Source organism: Tursiops truncatus, chromosome 4 (genome assembly GCF_011762595.2).
Source record: "Tursiops truncatus isolate mTurTru1 chromosome 4, mTurTru1.mat.Y, whole genome shotgun sequence".
In the NCBI taxonomy this organism is placed as follows: domain Eukaryota; kingdom Metazoa; phylum Chordata; class Mammalia; order Artiodactyla; family Delphinidae; genus Tursiops; species Tursiops truncatus.
The window spans coordinates 132,843,871-132,865,968 of record NC_047037.1 but is presented as its reverse complement, the minus strand read 5'-3'; the positions used below and the strand labels follow the sequence as shown (position 1 = coordinate 132,865,968).

At 38.4% G+C, this 22,098-nt stretch overlaps 1 protein-coding gene across 3 annotated transcripts in view; it reads right to left on the bottom strand.

Annotated features, from left to right (window-relative positions):
• The window catches only part of ITSN1 (intersectin 1), a 230,621-nt gene that overhangs the window by 110,958 nt on the left and 97,565 nt on the right, over window positions 1-22,098 (bottom strand). For all 3 annotated transcript variants that reach the window (XM_073804459.1, XM_019922857.3, XM_019922858.3), the window contains exons 10-16: window positions 20,401-20,538; window positions 18,871-18,986; window positions 15,263-15,525; window positions 12,949-13,098; window positions 12,722-12,862; window positions 4,782-4,869; window positions 4,508-4,647 (exon numbers count right to left, since the gene is read on the bottom strand). In XM_073804459.1, the coding sequence (XP_073660560.1) occupies window positions 4,508-4,647; window positions 4,782-4,869; window positions 12,722-12,862; window positions 12,949-13,098; window positions 15,263-15,525; window positions 18,871-18,986; window positions 20,401-20,538 (1,036 nt within the window). The remainder of the gene's footprint in view (window positions 1-4,507; window positions 4,648-4,781; window positions 4,870-12,721; window positions 12,863-12,948; window positions 13,099-15,262; window positions 15,526-18,870; window positions 18,987-20,400; window positions 20,539-22,098) is intronic.

Genomic DNA, 22,098 nt, shown 5'->3' with positions numbered 1-22,098 from the left:
GATGTTTCTAGGCCATGAACATGAGAAGACTTTTTATTCCTTAGCATGAGAAATATTTGCTGCATATATAACACATTTTAAAAGCAGAAAATTTGATAAACAAATTTGGTCCACTGAATTAAAGCTACTTCAAGAAGGGTTAATTCATCCTGGCAATAATTACTAACAAAATCAACTATTCCTGGTTAAATCATTGGTTAAATTTTTCATTAGATCATCAAAAATTTACTGTTCACACAAAAGGCAGTAAAGATACAAAATCTATCAATTGGGAATTTGAGCACAAAAGCTTCAATATCAGAGTGCTATCATTTCCCCCCTTTTTGCTAGATCTACAAAAGCCAAGTTTATTCCCTCTGTTTCCTTTTTTAAGTAATTCTTCGCTTTGGGTGATAAATTAGAAAGACACTTATGTCTTGGGATCAATTTTGGAAAACATAAATATTGTATCTATAAGGAAGATATCTACCAAAATGCATGGAAAAATAGCCTTTTCTAAAAGGAGAAAAAGAGTCCTCAATTTCCATGATATCAGATAGAAATGTAAAGGTCCAAGATTCTAGAGACCTTATGTTCCACAGCCCTGAATAACACGTCCCCAGAACTGAAGTATGCTTTATATTTTCAGTGGGTTGCTACCAATATGAAACAAATACCTGTTAATCTAACTGCAAAAGTAATTGTTTTCCTCTTTAATTAATGCCTTGAGTTATTTCCATCATTGGTTATCAGATATTGAATTAGGAGGCGTAAGTGCAGTTCTTGTTTGAAGAAAAAAGGAGAGATTCTCAAAAGAATGAATCTCAACTAGACACCTGGTAGACAGAACTAATCCAGACTGCATATTAAAAAAGAATAAGGGCTTCCCTGGTGGTGCAGTGGTTGAGAGTCCGCCTGCCGATGCAGGGGACACAGGTTCGTGCCCTGGTCCGGGAAGATCCCACATGCCACGGAGCGGCTGGGCCCGTGAGCCACGGCCGCTGAGCCTGCACGTCCGGAGCCTGTGGCCATTGAGCCTGCGCGTCCGGAGAAGCCACAACAGTGAGAGGTCCGCGTACCGCAAAAAAAAAAAAAAAAAAAAAAGGAAAAAGCATACCTAAACTCTTTCTCATTCAAGAAACTAAATATAATTATACTTCCCAATCCCAGTCTTATGCTTAAGAATCTGGGCTAAAGCAGGGTGCTATTGTTCCCATGACCTTATCCCTAAGGAACTGGACATGACCTTGAGTGTGCATCAAAAGAAGTGAATGGCTTATTGTAAGCGGTTTTGTATCAAAGGAACTATGAGAGTTGGATTTTGCTAAACGGAACCCTCATTTACGGAGCCAGCCATTGAATACAGGTTTAATGTTCCAATCAACTAATTTTAAATCTTTGCACTCCATAAGGTATTTCTCCAGTGTCACCGTATTAGTTGATAATGAGTGAATTAAACTTTCTTTCTCTAGATGAACACTCTATACGAATATAAAACAATACTAAGTCCGAATTTCTTTTTTCTACTCTCCAGGCTGGTTTCCTTTTAGGAGAGGAAGGTTTAGGATGGAGCAAATTCACACCATCCAATTCGATGTGTGGAATGACTGGGCAGTTGAACTGTTTCACTGTCAGCAAGGTAGAAGTAATTTTTGCATCATTAGTGAAGATGCTGTAAAGGCACTGCCGTATCAAGGGAGACATGGAAGAAATCCCAACGGGTCAGAATGTGGCTCTCTTGGTCCATCACAAGAAACTACAGCTGCTAGTGAATATATGCTCTAAAGTCAGAAAAAAAAAAGCTTCATATTCTCCAAGGTGACTACAACAAAGAAAAATTGGCAGGAGATACTCAATGGATACTTAAATCTGCCTCTGAGTTGTCTCAATCAAATTATAAATCTTTTGATTCTTCAATGTAACTGTTTCTGCTTTGGTCTCACCAGGTTTGAGAGGAATAATAGAAATAATAACCGTCAGGTAACATAATATAGTCACTAAATCCTCCAAACGAGTTTTAAATAACAAAACAATATAGCTACATACTGGCTTGTGATTTTGTTTTTTACTCTCCACATTGACTTAAATTTAAAGTAATAATGGAAAACTAAAATAAAAATTACAACAGAAAGGAATGTTCTTATTTTAAAAATAAGTATATTTGGAAAAGGGGCTAGTGGAATAAAGGGCTAAAAAATTAGCCTTTGTATAAGCAACTCTCTGATACTGAAGGCAGCATTAGTCAACTAAACACAGTAACAGTGACAAACACCACATTTTAAGGGTGTTCTCTATAGCAATGACAACAGTAATCCAATAGCCGAAATACAGCCAAAATAATGTGTAAGTCATCGAGGCGTTATCAAAAATCACCCACCAGGGACACTTCCCGGGTGGTGCAGTGGATAAGACTCTGTGCTTCCCAATGCAGGGGACCTGGGTTCGATCCCTGGTCAGGGAACAAGATCCTACATGCATGCCACAACTAAGAGTTTGCATGTTGCAACTAAGGAGCCCTGGAGCCACAACTAAGGAGTCCACCTGCCAGAACTAAGACCCAGTGCAACCAAAAAAAGAAAAAAATAATCCACCAGAATACCCCTTCCCCCTTCCTTCCTTCCTCCCTCCCTTTCTCTCTCTCTCTTTCCCTCTCTCTCTCTCTCTCTCTCTCTCTCTCTCTCTCTCTTTCTTTCTTTCTTGCCACACTGCAGCTTGTGGGATCTTAGTTTCCCAACCAGGGATCGAACCTGGGCCCCTGGCAGTGAGAGCGCCGAGTCTTAAGCACTGGACCGCCAGGGAATTCATCAGAGTATTATTTTCTAAAATGTGTGAACCTTGTTTTGGGTCGAACTTCTATAGGAAGGAATCTTAAGATTAAGGCAGAAATCTAGAGTACTGCCTGGGTTCAGAAGATACCTGAATACTTAACAGTTTATAATCCAAGAGACTATTAAAAAGGACTACAAGGGCTTCCCTGGTGGCGCAGTGGTTGAGAGTCTGCCTGCCAATGCAGGGGACACGGGTTCGTGCCCTGGGCCGGGAAGATCCCACATGCCGTGAAGCGGCTGGGCCCATAAGCCACGGCCGCTGAGCCTGCGCGTCCAGAGCCTGTGCTCCACAACGGGAGAGGCCACAACAGTGAGAGGCCCGCGTATCACAAAAAATAAAAATAAAAAATGAAAAGGACTACAAGCTTGCACTAGTGCCATATTCCTTTTGCTTGAAATAGTGACAAGTCATAAGAGAGTTAACATGTTTCTACTGTACTTATTCTAGAGAAGGAGAACTGATAGCTGTACTTCCAATACTTACATGTGACACAATCATATGTGTACGAATATAGAAAAAAAATATATAGTACATACACACATGTACACAAATACATATTCTGTGTAAGCATGAAAGCAAAAAAAACCCCCAAACACTAAGTTTACTCAAATAATATTTCCCCTAAGATCACTTTCCTGGAATTGTATAATTGAGAAAAGCTTATTACTTATTACTCTGAAAAAACAGTACAAATACTTCAAACTCAAATGTCTAGACAATTTGGCCTAGAATCACAATTCAAAAGTCAACTAAAAATCTCAAATATGCTTTCTAATTTGTTTTTCTATTTCTACTAATGAAGAATAGGATTTTAACTTTTTCCTAGTGTCAAAAGCTAAATTGGTCAGAATCAAGTATAAAGGATTTTAGGTTGGAAAAAGAAAATATTTGAGAAAAACAAGTGTAAAATCCAACTTTTTATAAGAACATAACTGATTAAAAATGCCAATAGCTACTTAAATCTACAGTATATGATTGTTATTGATAGGAAATGAGCTGTTTGCACTCCAAGATATTTTATTACAAGATAATAATCATTCTTAAGATGATAAAGTTCTAAAGTTAAATCAAAAGCACCAAATCAGAAAAAGGCTGTGATCTAACTACTTTTACATTCCCTAAGAGCTTTGGCATTTTCCTGAGTTTTACTGTGTAAATATGACAAAACCATACACCACTTCTGCCACAAAGACAAAAGCAATTACTCCATTAAACAATAATATTTTAAAATGTGAGGTGACAAAATAAAGACTTATATTCAAGTACAATCTTGAAGGTAAGAAGTGGAAGAAAAATTCTTAGTTTTAAAAGAGACAACAGTTCCTTTTCAGTAGTCTTCAAAGAACATAAGAAAGATGAAGCTTTTGGAGCCTAGCTTTTGGAAATTCAACTTGATGTAGTTCTCTACATACAAAAGGATGAAGATGTGTAAAAATGTAATTCAGGTAAAAGACAGATGTCATGTTGGGGCCATTCACTCAGCCCTAATTTAGAGATGCCAAATTCATTTTTATATTTTAAAGGAGAATAATTCAACTTAGATTGTTTAATGTTTATCCATAAATGTGAAGGCTTTCATGAAGGCTGACAAACCAGCCTAATAAATTTTTCTGCCTGGGATCAAATATCAGCTAATCATCTGGCCAGTTAGAGAAATTAAAAAGTAAGACATACATGTAGGCACACACAGAATAGTTACCTTCAGCTGATTATTGAAAATATCAATCTCCTGTAGTTTTGATCTAGTTTCTTTCTCCACTTCATCCAGTTGGTCTCGTAGCTGCTGCCGAGCTAGTTCTTTTGCTTCTAAGGCTCTTTTGAGTGTAAGAAGTGAATCTCCTGTTTTAGAAAAACATCGCAAGATAAGAAAAACAAACTGGCAGTGAGGAAAAATGGTTTTTAACGTTCTCATTTCAATTAAGAAAATTATTGCCAGTAAAAAGGGAAAAAGTCAACTTTTATAAAACACCTACTGTGCAAACTGTTCTGCTGAACTTGTTTTAATTGGTCATTGAGTATCTGTTTTTCTGGAATAAGTCTTCCAAGCATTTGCTGAGACTCCTAGGAGAGAAAGAGAACACAGCAATGAATGATGGAGAAAACCACCATGTTTCCTCATCCCTCAAAGACTCTCCTAATCTCAACCTGAATCCTCTACAGTGAAACTGTCAGGGTGGTTTCACAACTCAGCAGAGAAAATGGAAAGCAATGATCTCTCAATTGCACTGGGATCAAATGCAAATGCAGTGACCCTGCTGTTTGCAAACTGACTCAGTAGTTTAAACAGGAACTGTTCTGTCCTGAACTTTGAGCCTTAATAGGGTTGAACTGGATTACCATACACCTGAAGTTGGAAACAGAAATCAAAAAAGGACTTTTAACAATTAGAATCTTAGCTGCCATATATGTTTGTCCAACACTCAGGATAGAGGCACAATTTTAAACAGCTACACAAAAATCTTGAACCAACTATTTTTTAACTGACATAGATAAAAGCTAAACCACATTGTACAAGCCTATTTGGAGTTTTCATGGGTGACTTGACAAGCAATTGTATTTGCCTAAGTTCAGCTGAAATTATTCAATATAGTTTCTACACATTTTAGAAAAAGGACAGATTTTCCAGGCTTTATTAAGGAATATTTGACTTTTATTTTTACTCTGATTTGAGAAAAAAATCTCTGTATATTAACTTTTGGTTTGAAAAAATTAAAATGTCAATTAAAAATTTTCACTAGAGGCTAAGAACCAGTCCCTTTCTGGAACAACCACCTTTAGATATAGACTGGCTTGTGTGTAATAAATCTTTGTGTACTATATGTCTGAACAGTAGATACAGTTCAATGGAGAGGATTTGGTAGCATCTTCTCATATGAATAATCCACACAAACACATATACCCCCCATCCCCCAAAATTTGAACAAAACAATACAAAAGTCGATCATTTCCCCAAAAAAGCATAGCCAACTAAGCTTCTCCTCGCTAAATTAAGGCAAGGCCTCTTACCCAATCCCAAAGATTCTTTCCTGAACCAGGACAAACAATGAAGGATCAAGATGAAGCCTGGCTCAGATCACTCAGATTGTTTCATTTATTTAAACGTTACTTTTAAATGGACTACCTGAGTTTCAAAAATAGGTCAAACCAATATGAAGGGCTACCTGACTCATTTGCAGAGCAAGAATTTGCTAATTACTGTAAAGAAAGGAAACAGATTTCTCACGGCCTACTATGTACCTGCCTTTCTTCAAACCATGTATTATTTTTAACTTCACTACTTTTTCAGGAAACTTGATTGGTATTTTATTATCAATAACAATATACTAAGCATCAATCTTAAATAATAAAAATATGTTTGGACACAGAGCATTCAGTGAGATAATAAACACATGGCCTTCACTCCTAAATTTTCAACGGAATATTTTATGAAACTTCTCATGAATAGTTAATGAAAGACACAGAAAAACAGTTACCACAGAAAAGAATACACTTCTAAAAGGTGCATGCATTTTAAAGTATTTTCAAACAATTTCTAGCAGTGAACTTCTGATATTGTTTACATTATACGTCATATCTTAATATCTCAAATTGATTAGGACTTCAGTGATAATCAGTAAGGACACAGAAGACATGAACGACATCATGAAACAACTTGATCGACTGACATTTACAGGACACCCTACCCAACTTCAACAGAGTACACATTCTTTACAAGTGCACATGGAATATTCACCAAGACAGATCAAATGCTGGGCCATAACATAAGTCTCAATAAACTTAAAAGGGTTAAAATCATACAGAGTATGTTCACAGATCATATCATAAATAAATCAGAAATCAATAAGACAAATGGAAAAAAAATCCGAGCATTTGGAAACTAAACAGCATAATTCTAAATAATCCATCAAAGAAATGACAAAGGAAATTTTAAAAAAGGTTTTGAATTGAGTGGATTTAAAAATACAACATATTCATATGGCTATGACAATGCTTTGAAGGAATTATATAGCTTAAAATGTTATACATTATCAGAAATGAAGAAAGATCCAAACTCAATAATTTAAGCTTCCTCTTTACGAGGCTAGAAAAAAGCAAATCAAACCCAAAATAAAGAGATGGAAGGAAATAATAAGAAGCCCAAGTCAATGAAATAGAAAACAGACACACCACAGAGAAAAAAAAAAAATCTATAAAATCAAAACCTTTTTTAAAAAAACCAATCAATAAACCCAATATGCTCCTAGCTAGATTGATGGAGTAAAGGAGGAAGAGGGGAAGGGAGAGGAGGAAGAGAAGGAGAAAGGGGAGGGAGAGAAGGAAGAAGGAGAGGAGGAATTGGAGTGGGAGAGAAAAGATACAAATTCCCAATATCAGGAATGAAAGAAGTAAAATCACTACAGATACTACAGACTTGCAAAGAATAATAAGATATTATTATAAACAATTTTATACAAATAAATTTGTTAACTTAGATGAAATGTTCAAATTCATTGCAAGATACAAAATTATCAAAACAGACCAGAGAACAAATAGAAAACTGGAATAGCCTTGTGTCAATATCTATTGAATAAATTTTGCAATTAGAAGTTCTACCACAAACAAGACTCCAGACCCAGAAGGCTTCACTAGTGAATGCCACCAAAAATTTAAGGAAGAAACACAGTTAACCCTCAGTATCCATGGGGGATTGGTTCCAGGATCCTCTCAAGAGCAAAATCTGAGATTGCTCAAGTCCCTTATATTAAAATGGCATAGTGCAGTCAGCCTCCCGAATCCTTTAATCTGCACATTTGGACCAACTGATCTGATACTGGAACCAGATAGCTATTCCAGGGGGTGAGAGAAAGTTTTATAGAAATATACAGGATTTTAAGAGACAAGCTGATGGGGTTAGCTAGGAAGGCAGTGTAGTGTCAAGGTTGAGGTTGGATGTAAAGTCTTGAAGTCACATAGATCTGGATTCGAATTTGGATTCCTGTTTCCCAGCTAGAAACTGAATGCCAGAAACTGATTCTAGAATGTTCCCTTCTCGAATCTTCACTTTCTCACGTATAACATGAGAGTAATGATAGTGCCCTTACCAGATTACTGTGGGACTCTATTAAATATCCACATTAAGGTCTTAGCACTGAGCACACTGGCACATGCCAGGCTTTGGATAAATGGTAGCTACCACTACAGTCAGTCCACCATATCTGGATTCAACCAGCCTAGGATCGAATTTCAATTCAAATATGCCAATATGGAAGAACTACTGTACTATCGGTTTTACATAAAGGACTTGGAGCACCCACAGATTTTGGTATCCCCAGGCAACTTGGAACCAGTGCCCCCACAGATATCAAGGAAAGACTACCATCATATAGTTTTAGAAACTAAAAGAGAAAAGAATACCCTACAGCTTAGTTTCTTATTTATTACCCTGATACCAAAGCTAGACAAGGACATTATGAGAAATCGATAAACTAATATCCTTCAAGAATTTCAATAGAGACCCCTAATAACAGCAAGTTGAATCCAGCAAAATGTTTGTTAAACAATAATACACCATGACCAAGTGCAGTTTACCCCAAGAATGGAAGGTTGGTTTAACATTCAAATATCACCATATTAACAAAATAAAGGAGAAAAAAACCACATAAACATCTCAGTAAATGCAGGAAAAAAGAATATGACCCAATTCAACACCCATTCATGATAAAAACTGTCAGCAAACAAGGAAAAAAAGGGAAGTCCCTCACCCTAAAAAGGGCATCAATCAGGGCTTCCCTGGTGGCGCAGTGGTTGAGAGTCCGCCTGCTGATGCAGGGGACACGGGTTCGTGCCCCGGTCTGGGAAGATCCCACATGCCACGGAGCGGCTGGGCCCGTGAGCCATGGCCGCTGAGCCTGCGCTTTCGGAGCCTGTGCTCCACAATGGGAGAGGCCACAACAATGAGAGGCCCGTGTACCGCAAAAAAAAAAAAGGGCATCAATCAAAAAAAACCCTACAGTTAACATCATACTTCATGGTGAGAGCAATGCTTTGCTCCTAAGATCAAGAACAAGACTCTCACCACTTCTATTCAACATAGTACTAGAGGTTGTAATCAACGCAGTTAAGACAAAAAAAGAAATAAAAGGTGTATAGATTGGAAAAAAAAAAAGTTATGGTGGCACAGTGGTGAAGACTCCATGCTCCCAATGCAGGGGGCCCGGGTTCAACCCCTAGTCAGGGAACTAGAACCCACATGCATGCCACAACTAAGAGTTCGCATGCCACAATTGAGAAGCCCGCCTGCCACAACTAAGACCTTGCCACAACTAAGACCTGGTGCAACCAAATGAATAAATAAATATTAAAAAAAAAAAAGAAGAAATAAAGTTATCCTTATTCACAATGTTTATGCATGTAGAAATTCTAAGGAAGCTACAATAAAGCTATTAGAACTAATAAATGAGTTAGGCAATATCACACATATAATGTCAATATATGAAAATGAATTCTGGTTCTATATACTGGCATCAAACAACTGTAAATTGAAATTAAAATATGTAATACACAATAGCATCAAAAACCTTGAAATTAGGGCTAAACTTTACAAAATATGTACAAGACTTGTACACTGAAAACTACAAAACACTGCTGTAAGAAACTTGTAACAACCCAAATAAAATTAAGAGATATACTATTAAGACTCAGTATTGTTAAGATGTCAATTCTTCCCATACTGATCTATAAATTCAATGGAATTCCAATAAAAACTCTAAGAACTTTTGTAAAAACTGACATGATGATTTTAAAAGCTTCTGTGGAAATGTAAAGGACCTAAAATAGCCAAAATAATTTGAAAAAGAAAAATATTGAAGAACTCACACTACCTGATTTCAAAAATTATTATAAAACTAAAATTATCAACAGAGTGAAATACTGGTGAAAGGATAGACATAGATCAAAGGAACAGAAGAGAATCTAGAAAAGATTTTTTACAAATGTGGTTAATTGATTATCAACAAGCTACCAAGGCAATTCAATGGGGGAAAAGGACAGTGTTTTTAATAAATGTTGGTAGAACAACTGGGTGTTGGTATGGAAAAAAACGAACCTCACCCCTTACCTTACACTTAAGTAAAAACCAACCTGAAATGGATCACAGACCTAAACATGTAATATAAAAGGGTAAAACTTCTGGAAGAAAAGATAAGAGAAAATATCTGCAATCTTGGGATAGTCAAAGATTTCTTGCATCGAACACGGAAAGTATAAACCATAAAAGAAAAAAATGAATAAATTGAACTTTCCCAAAATTAAACACGTCTGCCCTTTAAAGAACACCATTACAAAAATGAAAAGGTAAGCCACAGACTGGGCGAAAATGTTTGCAAAACATCTATCTGACAAAGGACTTCTGGGACTTCCCTGGTGGCACAGTGGTTAAGATTCCACGTCCCTAATGCAGAGGGCCCAGGTTCAATCCCTGGTCAGGGAACTAGATCCCACATGCATGCCGCAACTAAGAGTCTGCATGCCACAACTAAGAAGCCGGCAAGCTGCAACTAAGGAGCCCTCCTGCCACAACTAAGGAGCACACGTGCCGCAACTAAGGAGCCAGCGAGCCACAATTAAGGAGACTGTGAGCTGCAACTAAGGAGCCTGCCTGACACAACTAAGACCCGGCACAACCAAATAAATAAATATTTTTTTAAAAAAGGATTTCTTACGAGAATATATAAAGAACTTTGATAATATGCTAAACAACCTACTAAAAAATGAGCTAAAGATTTTTTCACAAAAGACACACAGAAGAAGATGCACACTAATACACATATGAAACAATGACCAACATCATTAGCCTTCAGGAAAATGCAAATTAAAGCCAAATGAGATATTGTTACACACCCACCAGAGATGTTAAAATTAAAAATAATGGCAATACCAAGTGCTGACAAGAATGAGGAACAACTGAAGGACTCATACACTCCTGGTGAGAATGTAAAATGGTACAACCACTTTGCAAACAATTTGATAGTTCCTGATAGGGTTTTAAGCACATACTTACATGACATAGTAATTCCACTCCTAAAATTTAACCAAGAGAAATAAAACACATTTCCACATAAAGATGTATAAGTAAATACTCATTGCAGCTTTATTCATAAAAGTCCCAAACCAGGGACTTCCCTGGTGGCACAGTGGTTAGGAATCTGCCTGCTGGTGCAGGGGACACGGGTTTGATCCCTGGTCTGGGAAGATCCCACATGCCGCAGAGCAACTGAGCCCTTGCACCACAACTACTGAGCCTGCGCTCTAGAGCCCGCGAGCCACAACTACTGAGCCTGCGCGCCTAGAGCCCGTGCTCCGCAACGAGAAGCCACTGCAATGAGAAGCCCGCACACTGCAACAAAGAGTAGCCCCTGCTCGCTGCAGCTAGAGAAGGCCTGCGCACAGCGATGAAGACCCAACACAGCCAAAAATAAATTTAAAAAAAAAACAGTCCCAAGCTGGAAAAAAACCTACATGTCCCTCAACAGGTGAGGGGATAAATAAGGAAATACTACTCAGTGATGAAAAGGAACAAACAACTGATTCAGTCAACAATATGGATAAATCTCAAAAAAAGCATGCAGAGAGGAAGAAGCTGAAATAAAAGTCACAATGTTCAAGGGACTTCCCCGGTGGGGCAGTGGTTAAGAATCCACCTGCCAATGCAGGGGACACAGGTTTGAGCCCTGGTCCGGGATGATCCCACATGCTGTGGAGCAACTAAGCCCGTGCGCCACAACTACTGAGCCTGCGCTCTACAGCCCATGAGCCACAGCTACTGAGCCCGCATGCCTAAAGCCTGTGCTCCGCAACAAGAGAAGCCACCCAATGAGAAGCCTGAGCACCGCAATGAAGAGTAGCTCCCGCTCGCCGTAACTAGAGCAAGCCCGCGTGCAGCAACAAAGACCCAACGCAGCCTAAATAAATAAATAAAAAGAAAGAAAGAAAACGTCTCTGAGAACACAGAGGTTTTAAAACGACTTACAAAAAAAAAGTCACAATGCTCAAAACTGATAATATTTCATGATGATATGCAGAACAATATCTACATGAATTTGATGCCCCCTAGCTCAACACTTGAAACCAAACCAGGTGATACTGTAACAACTTGGTGGTCAAGGTTGTATAGGTAATAAAATGAAAGCAGAACTGCTTAGAGTACTCCACTGTCTCCAACTGTTGTGTATACATACATTTCTGGAACTCCCCCTAATATACTTAACTGCACTTCTTTATTGTGCTCATCACGGTAAAGCCAAAGTCCCATGAATGGACTATAGGCCCTGTGTGATCCAGCCCCCACTTGCTCCAACCATAGTGGTCTCCTTGCTGTAACTGGCATCCCAGAGACCAGCTACAGCCTCAGGTCTTCTGCACTATTGTTTCCCTACCTATAACTTGCTCTGCCAGATATTCACATGGCTCAGCCACTCATCTCTTTCAAGTCTTTGCTCAAAAAGCATGTTCAGAGAGAGGCCTGTCCTGACCACATTACTCAAAATCACAGCTCTCCTTACTACTGGGGACTCTCTTCCCTACTTGCTCTCCAGAGCAACTTTTCATCTTCTAATAGAGTACATACTTGTTATTTTATTAGTGCTTGTCTCCCCTGCAAACAGAAGGTAAGCTCTGTGAGGGCGGGGTTCCTGTCTCTGCTGTCCACTGCTGGATCCTCAGTGCTTACCAGAGCTTGCATTGAGCTGGCATGTAGCAGTCTCGGCAAGTGTGCTGAGTTACTAGACAACCTATTTTCAGGCAACGACCTTATCTACTTCATCTTGGCTTCCCAGTGCCTATTAGATGCTTGATGTTTGTTGAGTGAATAAATGAATGAGATGAATCAGAGAAAGGCATGTAAGCCAAAAAGCTTTTAAGGGACATATTTTCTCACCTGTAATTGTTGCTGTAGGTGGGTGATTTCAGCAATTCTCAACTCTCTAGATTTGTTTGTGCTCTCAATTTCTTGCCTTTGGGTTGTCAATCGACATCTGATATCTTGAAGTTTTCCTTCCAGTTGATGCTTCTTATCATTCTTTAACAAATGAAAAATAATAAGAATTATTAGCATTTTAATGGTTCAATGTAAGTAGATTCCCAAAGCATAATCAAACTACTCACTAGAGCTTCTAATTCAAATTCCAAAGTCTTTTTCTTTGCTTTCAGCACAACTATGTCCTCTTGTTCTTTGTTTCTTTGATTTAATAGTTCTTGTCTTCGATTCCGTTCCCATTCAAGCTGTCGTTGCCTTTCAAGCTCCCGTTTTGCAGCCTATGACATACACAGACGATTTATTAATTCTTCAGTTCTTACACTCTTCAAGGTCTCTTAGTAAGCATTACATCTAGTAAGTCTTTTCTTTTAGGGGTGAAATATTATTAAACATTACAAGAAATTTTTATTTTAATATAGCAGAAAAATTTTATACAAATATAATATTCCTTCTATGAGAAAACAGAGAATATTGAGAAAGGCTATTATATTTACATGAGCTGAGAACAGACTGGATTGTTTCACCACTGACATTCAATTCTTTACGCTGCTAAGGATGCGTGGTGTGCTAAAATAAGCTGCTCTTCCTTATTTACGGACTCATAAAAAACAAGGAAAATTAATCTAGTAAAATCAAGCCAAAAACCCCAGAACAAAAAACAAAACAAAAAAAGCTTTCTTCCATCAAACAAGTAATTATTATTTCTTCTGTCACATGAGAGATTATTATTTGTCTCAAGCTTTAAAAGTCTGTAACCCCCATCTCCCTAATCATTCATTTCCTTTTTAGCACAGAAGGTTCTGTAATTTCTCTGGCAATGTCAGCTCTCTTCAACGCTGACTCTGATGGCTGCTAGGCAGAGTAACTGTGGGAGCACCTGGCACTCTTTATCGTATTGTAATTGCTTCTTACATACCTGTGCTCCAACTACACTGTAAGGGCCTGGAGGACAGGTGGAGTTCCTGTTTATCACCATATCTCCAGGGACTATCAATGCCTGGCACATGGTAAATGTCAATTAAATAATCTTGAATAAACACTCTAAAATACTTTTTTTTTTTTAAAACACTGAAGAAGGAAAGGCTGTCTACCTTTTGGTTGTCATCCTGGAAATGAAAATCCTGTTAGTATCTGTGTGTGTCTGCCCGAATGAAAGGGAGCTTATAGCTACAAGTTTTCTAAAGCAATCATCAGGAGATGAAACCAAAGTATTATTTTTTTATAAAGACAAATCCCCCATCTTTAAAATACATTTTATCCACACAAGAGAATCATGTCATTGCTTCTGTAACAATATACTAGGACTTCCCTGGTGGCGCAGTGGTTAAGAATCCACCTGCCAATGCAGGGGACACAGGTTCGAGCCCTGGTCCAGGAGGACTCCACATGCCATGGAGCAACTAAGCCCATGCACCACAACTACTGAGTCTGCACTCTAGAGCCCGCGAGCCACAACTACTGAGCCCGTGTGCCACAACTACTGAAGCCTGTGTGCCTAGAGCCCGTGCTCCACAACAAGAGCAGCCACCACAATGAGAAGCCCATGCACCGCAACGAAGAGTAGCCCGCACGCAGCAATGAAGACCCAATGCAGCCATAAATTAATTAATTAATTAAAAAAAAACAATATACTAAAATTGGAAAGACAGACAGGAGACAGGCTTGGCCCCTATCCAGGTATGGCACCAAATTTAGGAAGCCATCCATAAAATACAGTGAAGATTACTAGACATATTTTCTAAAGTGGAAAAAGAAAAAGATGCAGAACAATAAAATTAGCGTGATACCATTACAGTGGTTTCATAAAACAATTTCAACTAAACCTTCAACCTCCCCACCATATAAACCTTTTTGTTTCTATATTTGTATGTGAATGCAGAAAAAAGGCTAGAAAAAAATACTTAACTGCTATCAGTGGTTTGTTACAAGACTGTATTATCAAAAACTTGTACATGAATGTTCATAGCAAGAGTATTCAAAATAGCCAAAAAGTAGAAACAACTCAAATGTCCACCAACTGATGAATGGATAAATTTAAAATGTGGTCTATCCATATAATGGAATACTATTCAAACACAAAAAGGAATAAAGTAATGATTCATGCTACAACTTAGCATGAAAACATGCTAATCGAAAGCCAGACGCAAAAGGCCACATATTATGTGAATCCACTTATACAAAATGTCCAGAATAGGCTAACCTATGGAGAGAGAAAGGAAATTCGAGGTTGTTAAGGGCAGGAGGAGGGGGAATGGGGAGTAACCGCTTAATGGGTAAGGAATTTCTTTTTGGGGTGATGAATTAGTGGTGACGGTTGCACAATTTTGTGAATAACTAAAACTACTGAATTGTAAAAAGAAAAAAAGACTGTGTTAATATATTACTTAAACAGCTCTGGAAGAGCATGCGTGTTCATGACGGGGCTGCTCCCCAGCTGCTCACCTCTCGCCTCTCGATTTCTTTCCTGCGCTCCTCCTCTCTCTGACGTTCTAGCTCCCGCTGCTTTTCCAGCTGCTTCTCCAGCTCCAGTTGCCTCTTGCGCTCCTGTTCCTGGCGTTCCCGCTCCTTCCTCTCCTGCTCCGCCCTCTCCAGCTGGGCCAGGCGCTCTTGTTCTTTGCGCTGCTGCTCCAAGAGCGCTTGTCTCCGTTTCTCCAGCTCCAGATTGCCACGTTCAAAGTTCTCACGCTTCTTATCTTCAAAGGTTACTTTAAAACAAGATGTAACGATTAGGAAAAGCCATGATTTTCAACATAGTATTTTCAAAGGGAAAACTCAATGGCATATTGGAAATGTGTAGTGTACCTGCAAACCTGAACTCCCAAAGCTTCTTTCTCACCTGTGCCCTCACTAAGCACTATGAACGTGCCCTTCACCCAGCTTCTTGCTTATATACTCTCCCCTCCAGATGAACCACATCATAGTGTTCGAAATGCCAAACGTGGTTTCTGGAATAATCTTTTGACAGCAGTTCTGCATCATCACCCAACCTCCATACCTTCCCTGTCACTCTACCCTTTCCCTTTTCTATGACCTGGATTCAGCAATTGACCCCTTGTCACTTCTGTACCATGAATCTTTCCCTTTCTACCTCTTTTTTCTTTGCTTAAAACCGTGCTGTTGTGTCTTCAATTTTAACAAACAAGACAGTTTCTGAATGCAGAGGTAAGAAGGTAAGTCTCCTCCTGGGTTTCACACTGAAGAGCAGGTTGTGCCCTAATCATCATGGAAATGATACTCCGTAAGTTATTTTTTCTAACCCATTACTCAGTTTCCTTCTTTGAGAACACCAATTATGAATTTTAGAACTATCCCCAGGTCAATAATTGTTTTTCTCTGATCCTTGCTAACACTGTTTAGATCCATTTTATTTTACTTTTAAAAAAAATTCCATCCACCACATCCCTTACTATGTTTTCAGCAGCGTCTATTCAGTTTTGTGTTTGCCTCACACGCTTCTCCTTGGAGCCAGCCCCAGACAAGGGAAGCTCTCACTGCCAGCCTGTGCAGCATGTCATTCCCATTGTTCCCAATCTATTTCAAGGGCTGTCACTTCACACACTGTCTTGAGATGTGTAGCTGTGAGCATTCTTTCTTGGCTTCTTCCCACATTCCTGTCTGGCCTTCACTGAAAACAGACCTTCCTTACATACTGTAGTTAGATTAGAGATCAGAGATGGCAAGCAAGTTTTATTTTCTTGTTCTTCTGGCTCCTTTTGTGATTTCAGAACAGGCAGCAATCATTTTACTCTGCCACCTTAAAATCGAAAGTCCCCTCCGTCAGAGAAAGGAATGAAGTAATGATACATGCTACAATGTGGATGAATCTCAAAAACACTATGCTAAGTGAAAGAAGCTGGATGTAAAAGGTCACCCACTGCATAATACCATTTATATGAAATATCCAGAAGAGGTAAATCCAAAGAGACAGAAAGCAGACTGGTGATTTCTAGGGGCTGGGGAAAAGGGAGAATGGAGAGTAACTAGGTATGGCCACTGTTTTGGACTGAATGGTTTCCACCCCACCAATTTATAGGTTGAAACCCTAACCCCCAAATGGGCTGGTATTTGGAGATGGGAACTTTGTAATTCCAGTTAAGATAAGGTCATGACGATGGGGCCCTCATTATGAATTAGTGGCCTTATAAGAAAAGGAAGAGAGAGCTATCTTTCTTTTTCCATGTGCACACACCGAGGAAAGGCCATGTGAGGACCTAGTGAGAATGCAGCCATCTGCAAGTCAGGAAGAGTGCCCTCACCAGGAATGGAAGTGGATGGCACCCTGATCTTGGACTTCCTATCCTCCAGAACTGTGAGAAATAAATTTCTGCTGTTTGAGACACCCAGACTATGACATTTTATTATGGAAGCCCAAGCTGACTTAGACAGCCACTGAACTGTACACTTCAAAATGATCAATTTTATCTTAAGTAAATTTTACCTCGATTTAAAAAAAAGAAAAAAACTGAAAGTCCCTATACATCTTTTTAATTCCAAAATCTGGCCCTATTTCTGGTACACAGAGGCACATAATAAATGGTTGTTAAAAGAAAGAATGCACTAACCCAAAACTCTAATACTGTCACATCCTGTTCAAAACTTTAAATGAATGTCTTCTACCAACAGAAAAAGAAAATTCCAAATTCTAAGGATTCCTGTCCTTATTTGCTTTAAGACTTTACTCCCATTATTATCAACCTGAAATGTTCCTCCCTTCCACTTGTAATGACCCAATTACTCTTCAAATCTCAACTCAACTGTGACCTCTTTCATAGAGATTTAATTGCTTGTGTATTTCCCAGTCTATGCCAACCAGCTATAAGTAAGCTCTGCTGTGCATCTATAATTCTGTCTTCAGGAATTTATCATACTTATGCACTGCTTTGATGATTGTTTATATGGATGTCTTAAATCCTCAGTTGTATTATAACCTTCCAGAGGGCATGGACCATGTATTATTAACATTTAGATTCTTCACTGTACTCAACACACTTGAACAAAGAACATTTTCAGTAAGCAGTTTATCACTGAACAAAAAGTAATTTAGTTAAAGAGGAAACTAGGAGACCTAGTGTCCTGAGCAGGTCAATTATCCCCTGAGCACTTTAAATGCAACAAAATGACACTGACAGAGTATTAAACATAAAGAGGTTCCATAATAAATTTCATTAGGGTGTCAGTATCAATTGTCATCTCATCATTAATAATTCATAGCTACCATAGAATATTTTAATAGTATGATGAATTTATCTTTGTAAATGAGGATAATTTAAATTAGGTTCATATTAAATTTAAAATAACTTCTTGTTATCAAGGAGCTTCCGATTCTATAACAACATGAGAAAACAACAGTAGGCAATTTTACATTCTATTTCTGCAACCACCTTAAAGGCTTATCAGTTTTGAGCATTTTATAGATAACATTTATAAAATTTTTGTTAAGTGGTAAATAATCAGATTTCAATTTAAAAGCTAGAACAAGGGTGCATTAGCAGAGTACATAATGTTCTTATTTCTATACATATATTCAAATCCAAAAGCATATGAAAAGTGTCTCCTTTCTGACTAAGGTCAGTTAAAGAAACATAGCAAGGGCTTCCCTGGTGGCTCAGTCGTTAAGAATCTGCCTGCCAATGCAGGGGACACGGGTTCGAGCCCTGGTCCGGGAAGATCCCACACGCTGCGGAGCAACTAAGCCCATGTACCACAACTACGGAGCCTGAGCTCTAGAGAGCCTGTGAGCCACAACTACTGAGTCCGCGTGCCACAACTACTGAAGCCCACACGCCTAGAGCCTATGCTCTGCAATAAGAGAAGCCACCGCAATGAGAAGCCCGCGCACCACAACGAAGAGTAGCCCCTGCTCGCCACAACCAGAGAAAAGCCTGTGCACAGCAACAAAGATCCAACACAGCAAAAAAATAAAATAAATAAAATTTAAAAAAAGAAACATAGCAAGAATGTCAAAAGCTAAATTTATTTTTGCCTCCATCTTTGCCTTAGAGATAGAAAATCTCTAATATGCTATAATTCAAATATAAGGACTGTCTTACCAGGTAATTTCTTTTCTAGTTGTTGCTGTTCATCTTCTAAAACTGGTTCCTCTGGTAACCTCTGATCTACCGAAGTTGAGCTTATGACAGATATACCACTGCCAGATCGAACTCTTCTGCAGTTGTGGAAAAAAAGAAAAAAAAAAAAAAGGATTCATGTAAAGCTGTCTAGGTAGAATTGGGTAAACTATGAAAAAAAAATTTTTTTAAGATTATGCCACATATCATGGAGCAAATTTCATTTTTAGTGAGGAAAAGATAAAGATTTGGTCTTCTCTATTTACAAGAGTTTCTTAAAAATGAGTATCTGAACGTCATCAGACTCTGAGTGCCATATTCATTCAAATGTTTAGAACCATCACCAAAAGTAGGACAATTCCAAAGGATTAAATCAATGAACAATTGTCAAGTGGTTAGAGCAGTACCTTGGACATAGTAAGTGTTTGCTGTTCCGATCATAACCCTCCTATGAAACATTAAATTTCCAAGGGAAGATTAGCAGCTCAGCTAATTGAGAGCATCTTTTTTTTTTCCCTTTACAAAGTCTCTCCACGTTATCTCTTAACAAACACATGAAATGTCTATACTTTATAGTTCTTAAAACAAATCACTTAGTTTACTGGTTAGTTTCACTTTACACCATTAATCTTGCTCTTTTAAACCGATCTACCTATCTTCTTTTTATGCTTTTTTATCAGCTTCCAGTGTTGTGTTTCTTGTAGCGATTCTTGAAGCTGTGAGATTTTGTGGGCAAACTGTCCAGCTACCGGTTTCTTCCTACACATTCACAGTTTTCTCAGCTCCCCCCTGCACCATGTATGTGCTGACAGTGATGGCTTCATGTTTCATACTTTTATGGGGACTTTTCCCCCAGTCCTTCCTGTGAGGAATTAGGACAGAAATTCTTATCTGCGCTTCTTTTGTTCTTCTTTGTCTCGTAAGATCTCAAATTTGTCTTTTAAGTTAAAGCTTTGAGACACAGTTGTCCAAGAGGGCTGTGTATGCGTGGTTGTGTGTAGGCGGAGGATACCAGTAACTGCAGAGTCTTCCCAATTGGACCCTGAACTACCCTCTCAATGTCTCCATTGAGGTTATGTTTCAGACCATGAAAATTTTCTTTAATAATCTTCCTGATTATAATTTCTACATTGCCAGCATTTTGTTACCTCTGTCTGGAATGTGTAGAATTCATAGGCAGAATCTCCTTGCTTTATTTTCTATGTACAGGTTGATATCATTGCACTTAAACTGCTAAAGTTTTGGGTGAGCTTTGATTATATGGATTGTCTCAAAAATCACAAAATCTGTGATGTTTTACTTGACTGTTTTACTAATATCCTATGAGTACTTTAAAGAACAGAACAGGGAAAGATTAACACAAACCTACCTAAGAAGATTTGCTTGAATTCATAGATATTTCATTTACTTGCCAAGAATAAAAAATGACTATAAGATACACAGGCAACAAAGCCAAGTTTGAAATTCACATACTCAGCGCACAATTTCTTATGAGAGCCAAATATTCCTTACCTAAAGGAAGGTGGAATGTATTCTGGGGGCAGGACCGGTGGCAGTGGTTGGCCAGACATAGCTACATCAATTAGGTGCATAGCCAGGATAAATTCTTCTGCTGTGAGTTTTCCATCTTGATCAATGTCAGAAAGATTCCTATTCAACAAAAAGTTCATTGTAATCTAGCTTCATGAAAATGCATGCTTGTTACTATTCATGAGTGATTTAAACGTTCTATTTTCTTATTCTGACTCTAGGCCAACTGAGTTCCTCTGTGCCTCAGTTTATAAAAATAGTACCTATTTCACACCACCATTGCAAAGACAAAATGAGACAATCCATATAGCTGGGATGGTGTTCAGCATTCAACAGATGTTAACTATGATTATAATTACACTCTTCTCAATCATTGCAACCCATTTTAAATGTATCATACATTCCATGTGTCTAATTTAGACTACGCTCTGCAGACTATCAGGTCAGATAGTAAATATTTAAGCTTTGCAGAACACACAATCTCTATCACACGGAATTCTGCTGCTGCAGCAGGAAAGTAGCCACAGACAATATATAGAGAAACAAATGGGCACGGTTGTTTTAAAAAACAAAACCAGGTGCAGGCCAGATTCAGCTCACTGGACCAAGCCCTGATCTAGGCCTCCAAGGGTGGATCTTTACGGCCTCCAGCCACAGAGGCAAGGTGTTTTCTGTTCCTTAATCTTAGGATTCAATCGTCACTGTTCTTCATAATCAACTTGCCCTGGTAGCTAATTAAAGTAAACAGATTTTTCTAGCAAGTCCAAGAATGTGATTTTACTTAACAACTTCTGGACACCAAAAGAGGATGCAAGACCACAACACTGTTCACTAAAATACCAATAGGACAGATGCTACACTGGGCAACTAACTGGCTTTGCTGATGCGATAAATCAAGAAACTCCTCTTAAATCTGAAATTTCCTCAGGTGGCATAAACTCTTTTTTTTTAAGGTACAATATCCATACGGTAACATCCACCCCTTTTAGAGTACAATTCTTCGAGTTCTGACAAACACATTCAGTTGTGTAACTCTACAATGTATAGAAGTTTCATCATCACCGAAAATTCCTGTCTTTTTATAGTCACCCTTTCCTTTGCCCCCAGGCCCTGGCAACCACTGATCTCTTTTCTGTCCCTCTACCTTTGCCTTTTCCAGGTGCCAGACTCCTGTTTTTAAGTAGAACACAGCCACAAATGAAAACTCTGCCTGTTTTACCTTGTTCTCTCTTCCTTTCCACTGCCCACTCCTAGGTAAATGCAATTCAAAGGCAGGTGGAATTCCTATTTGGTTTTTTCCCCATACTTGCCTGAAGAATGGCTGTACACATTTAATTAAATATCTTTTTATCATATAGAAAGAGAATATAATATTCTAGTAGGAGAAGACTCAAGTATTTTTTTCAAAGAGGGCAGGTTATAAATGAGAAACTTAAACATTTCATTATATTCTAGTGTCATGAGAACAACCAACGTCCATAAATGTTAGGTCTTTAGTTTTTATTCCAGAGGGCCCTAGGATATTGGTACACACCCAGACTTAAAGAGGTCTAGATGTGTCATAGATATAAGATGCTTGCTAACTGGTCTGTTATTATGCTATTGCAAGAGGCTGACCCTTTAACGCAAAGCAGAAGGGACTATAATGGGTGAAGGGAGCAGCCCTAGAGCTTGACCACT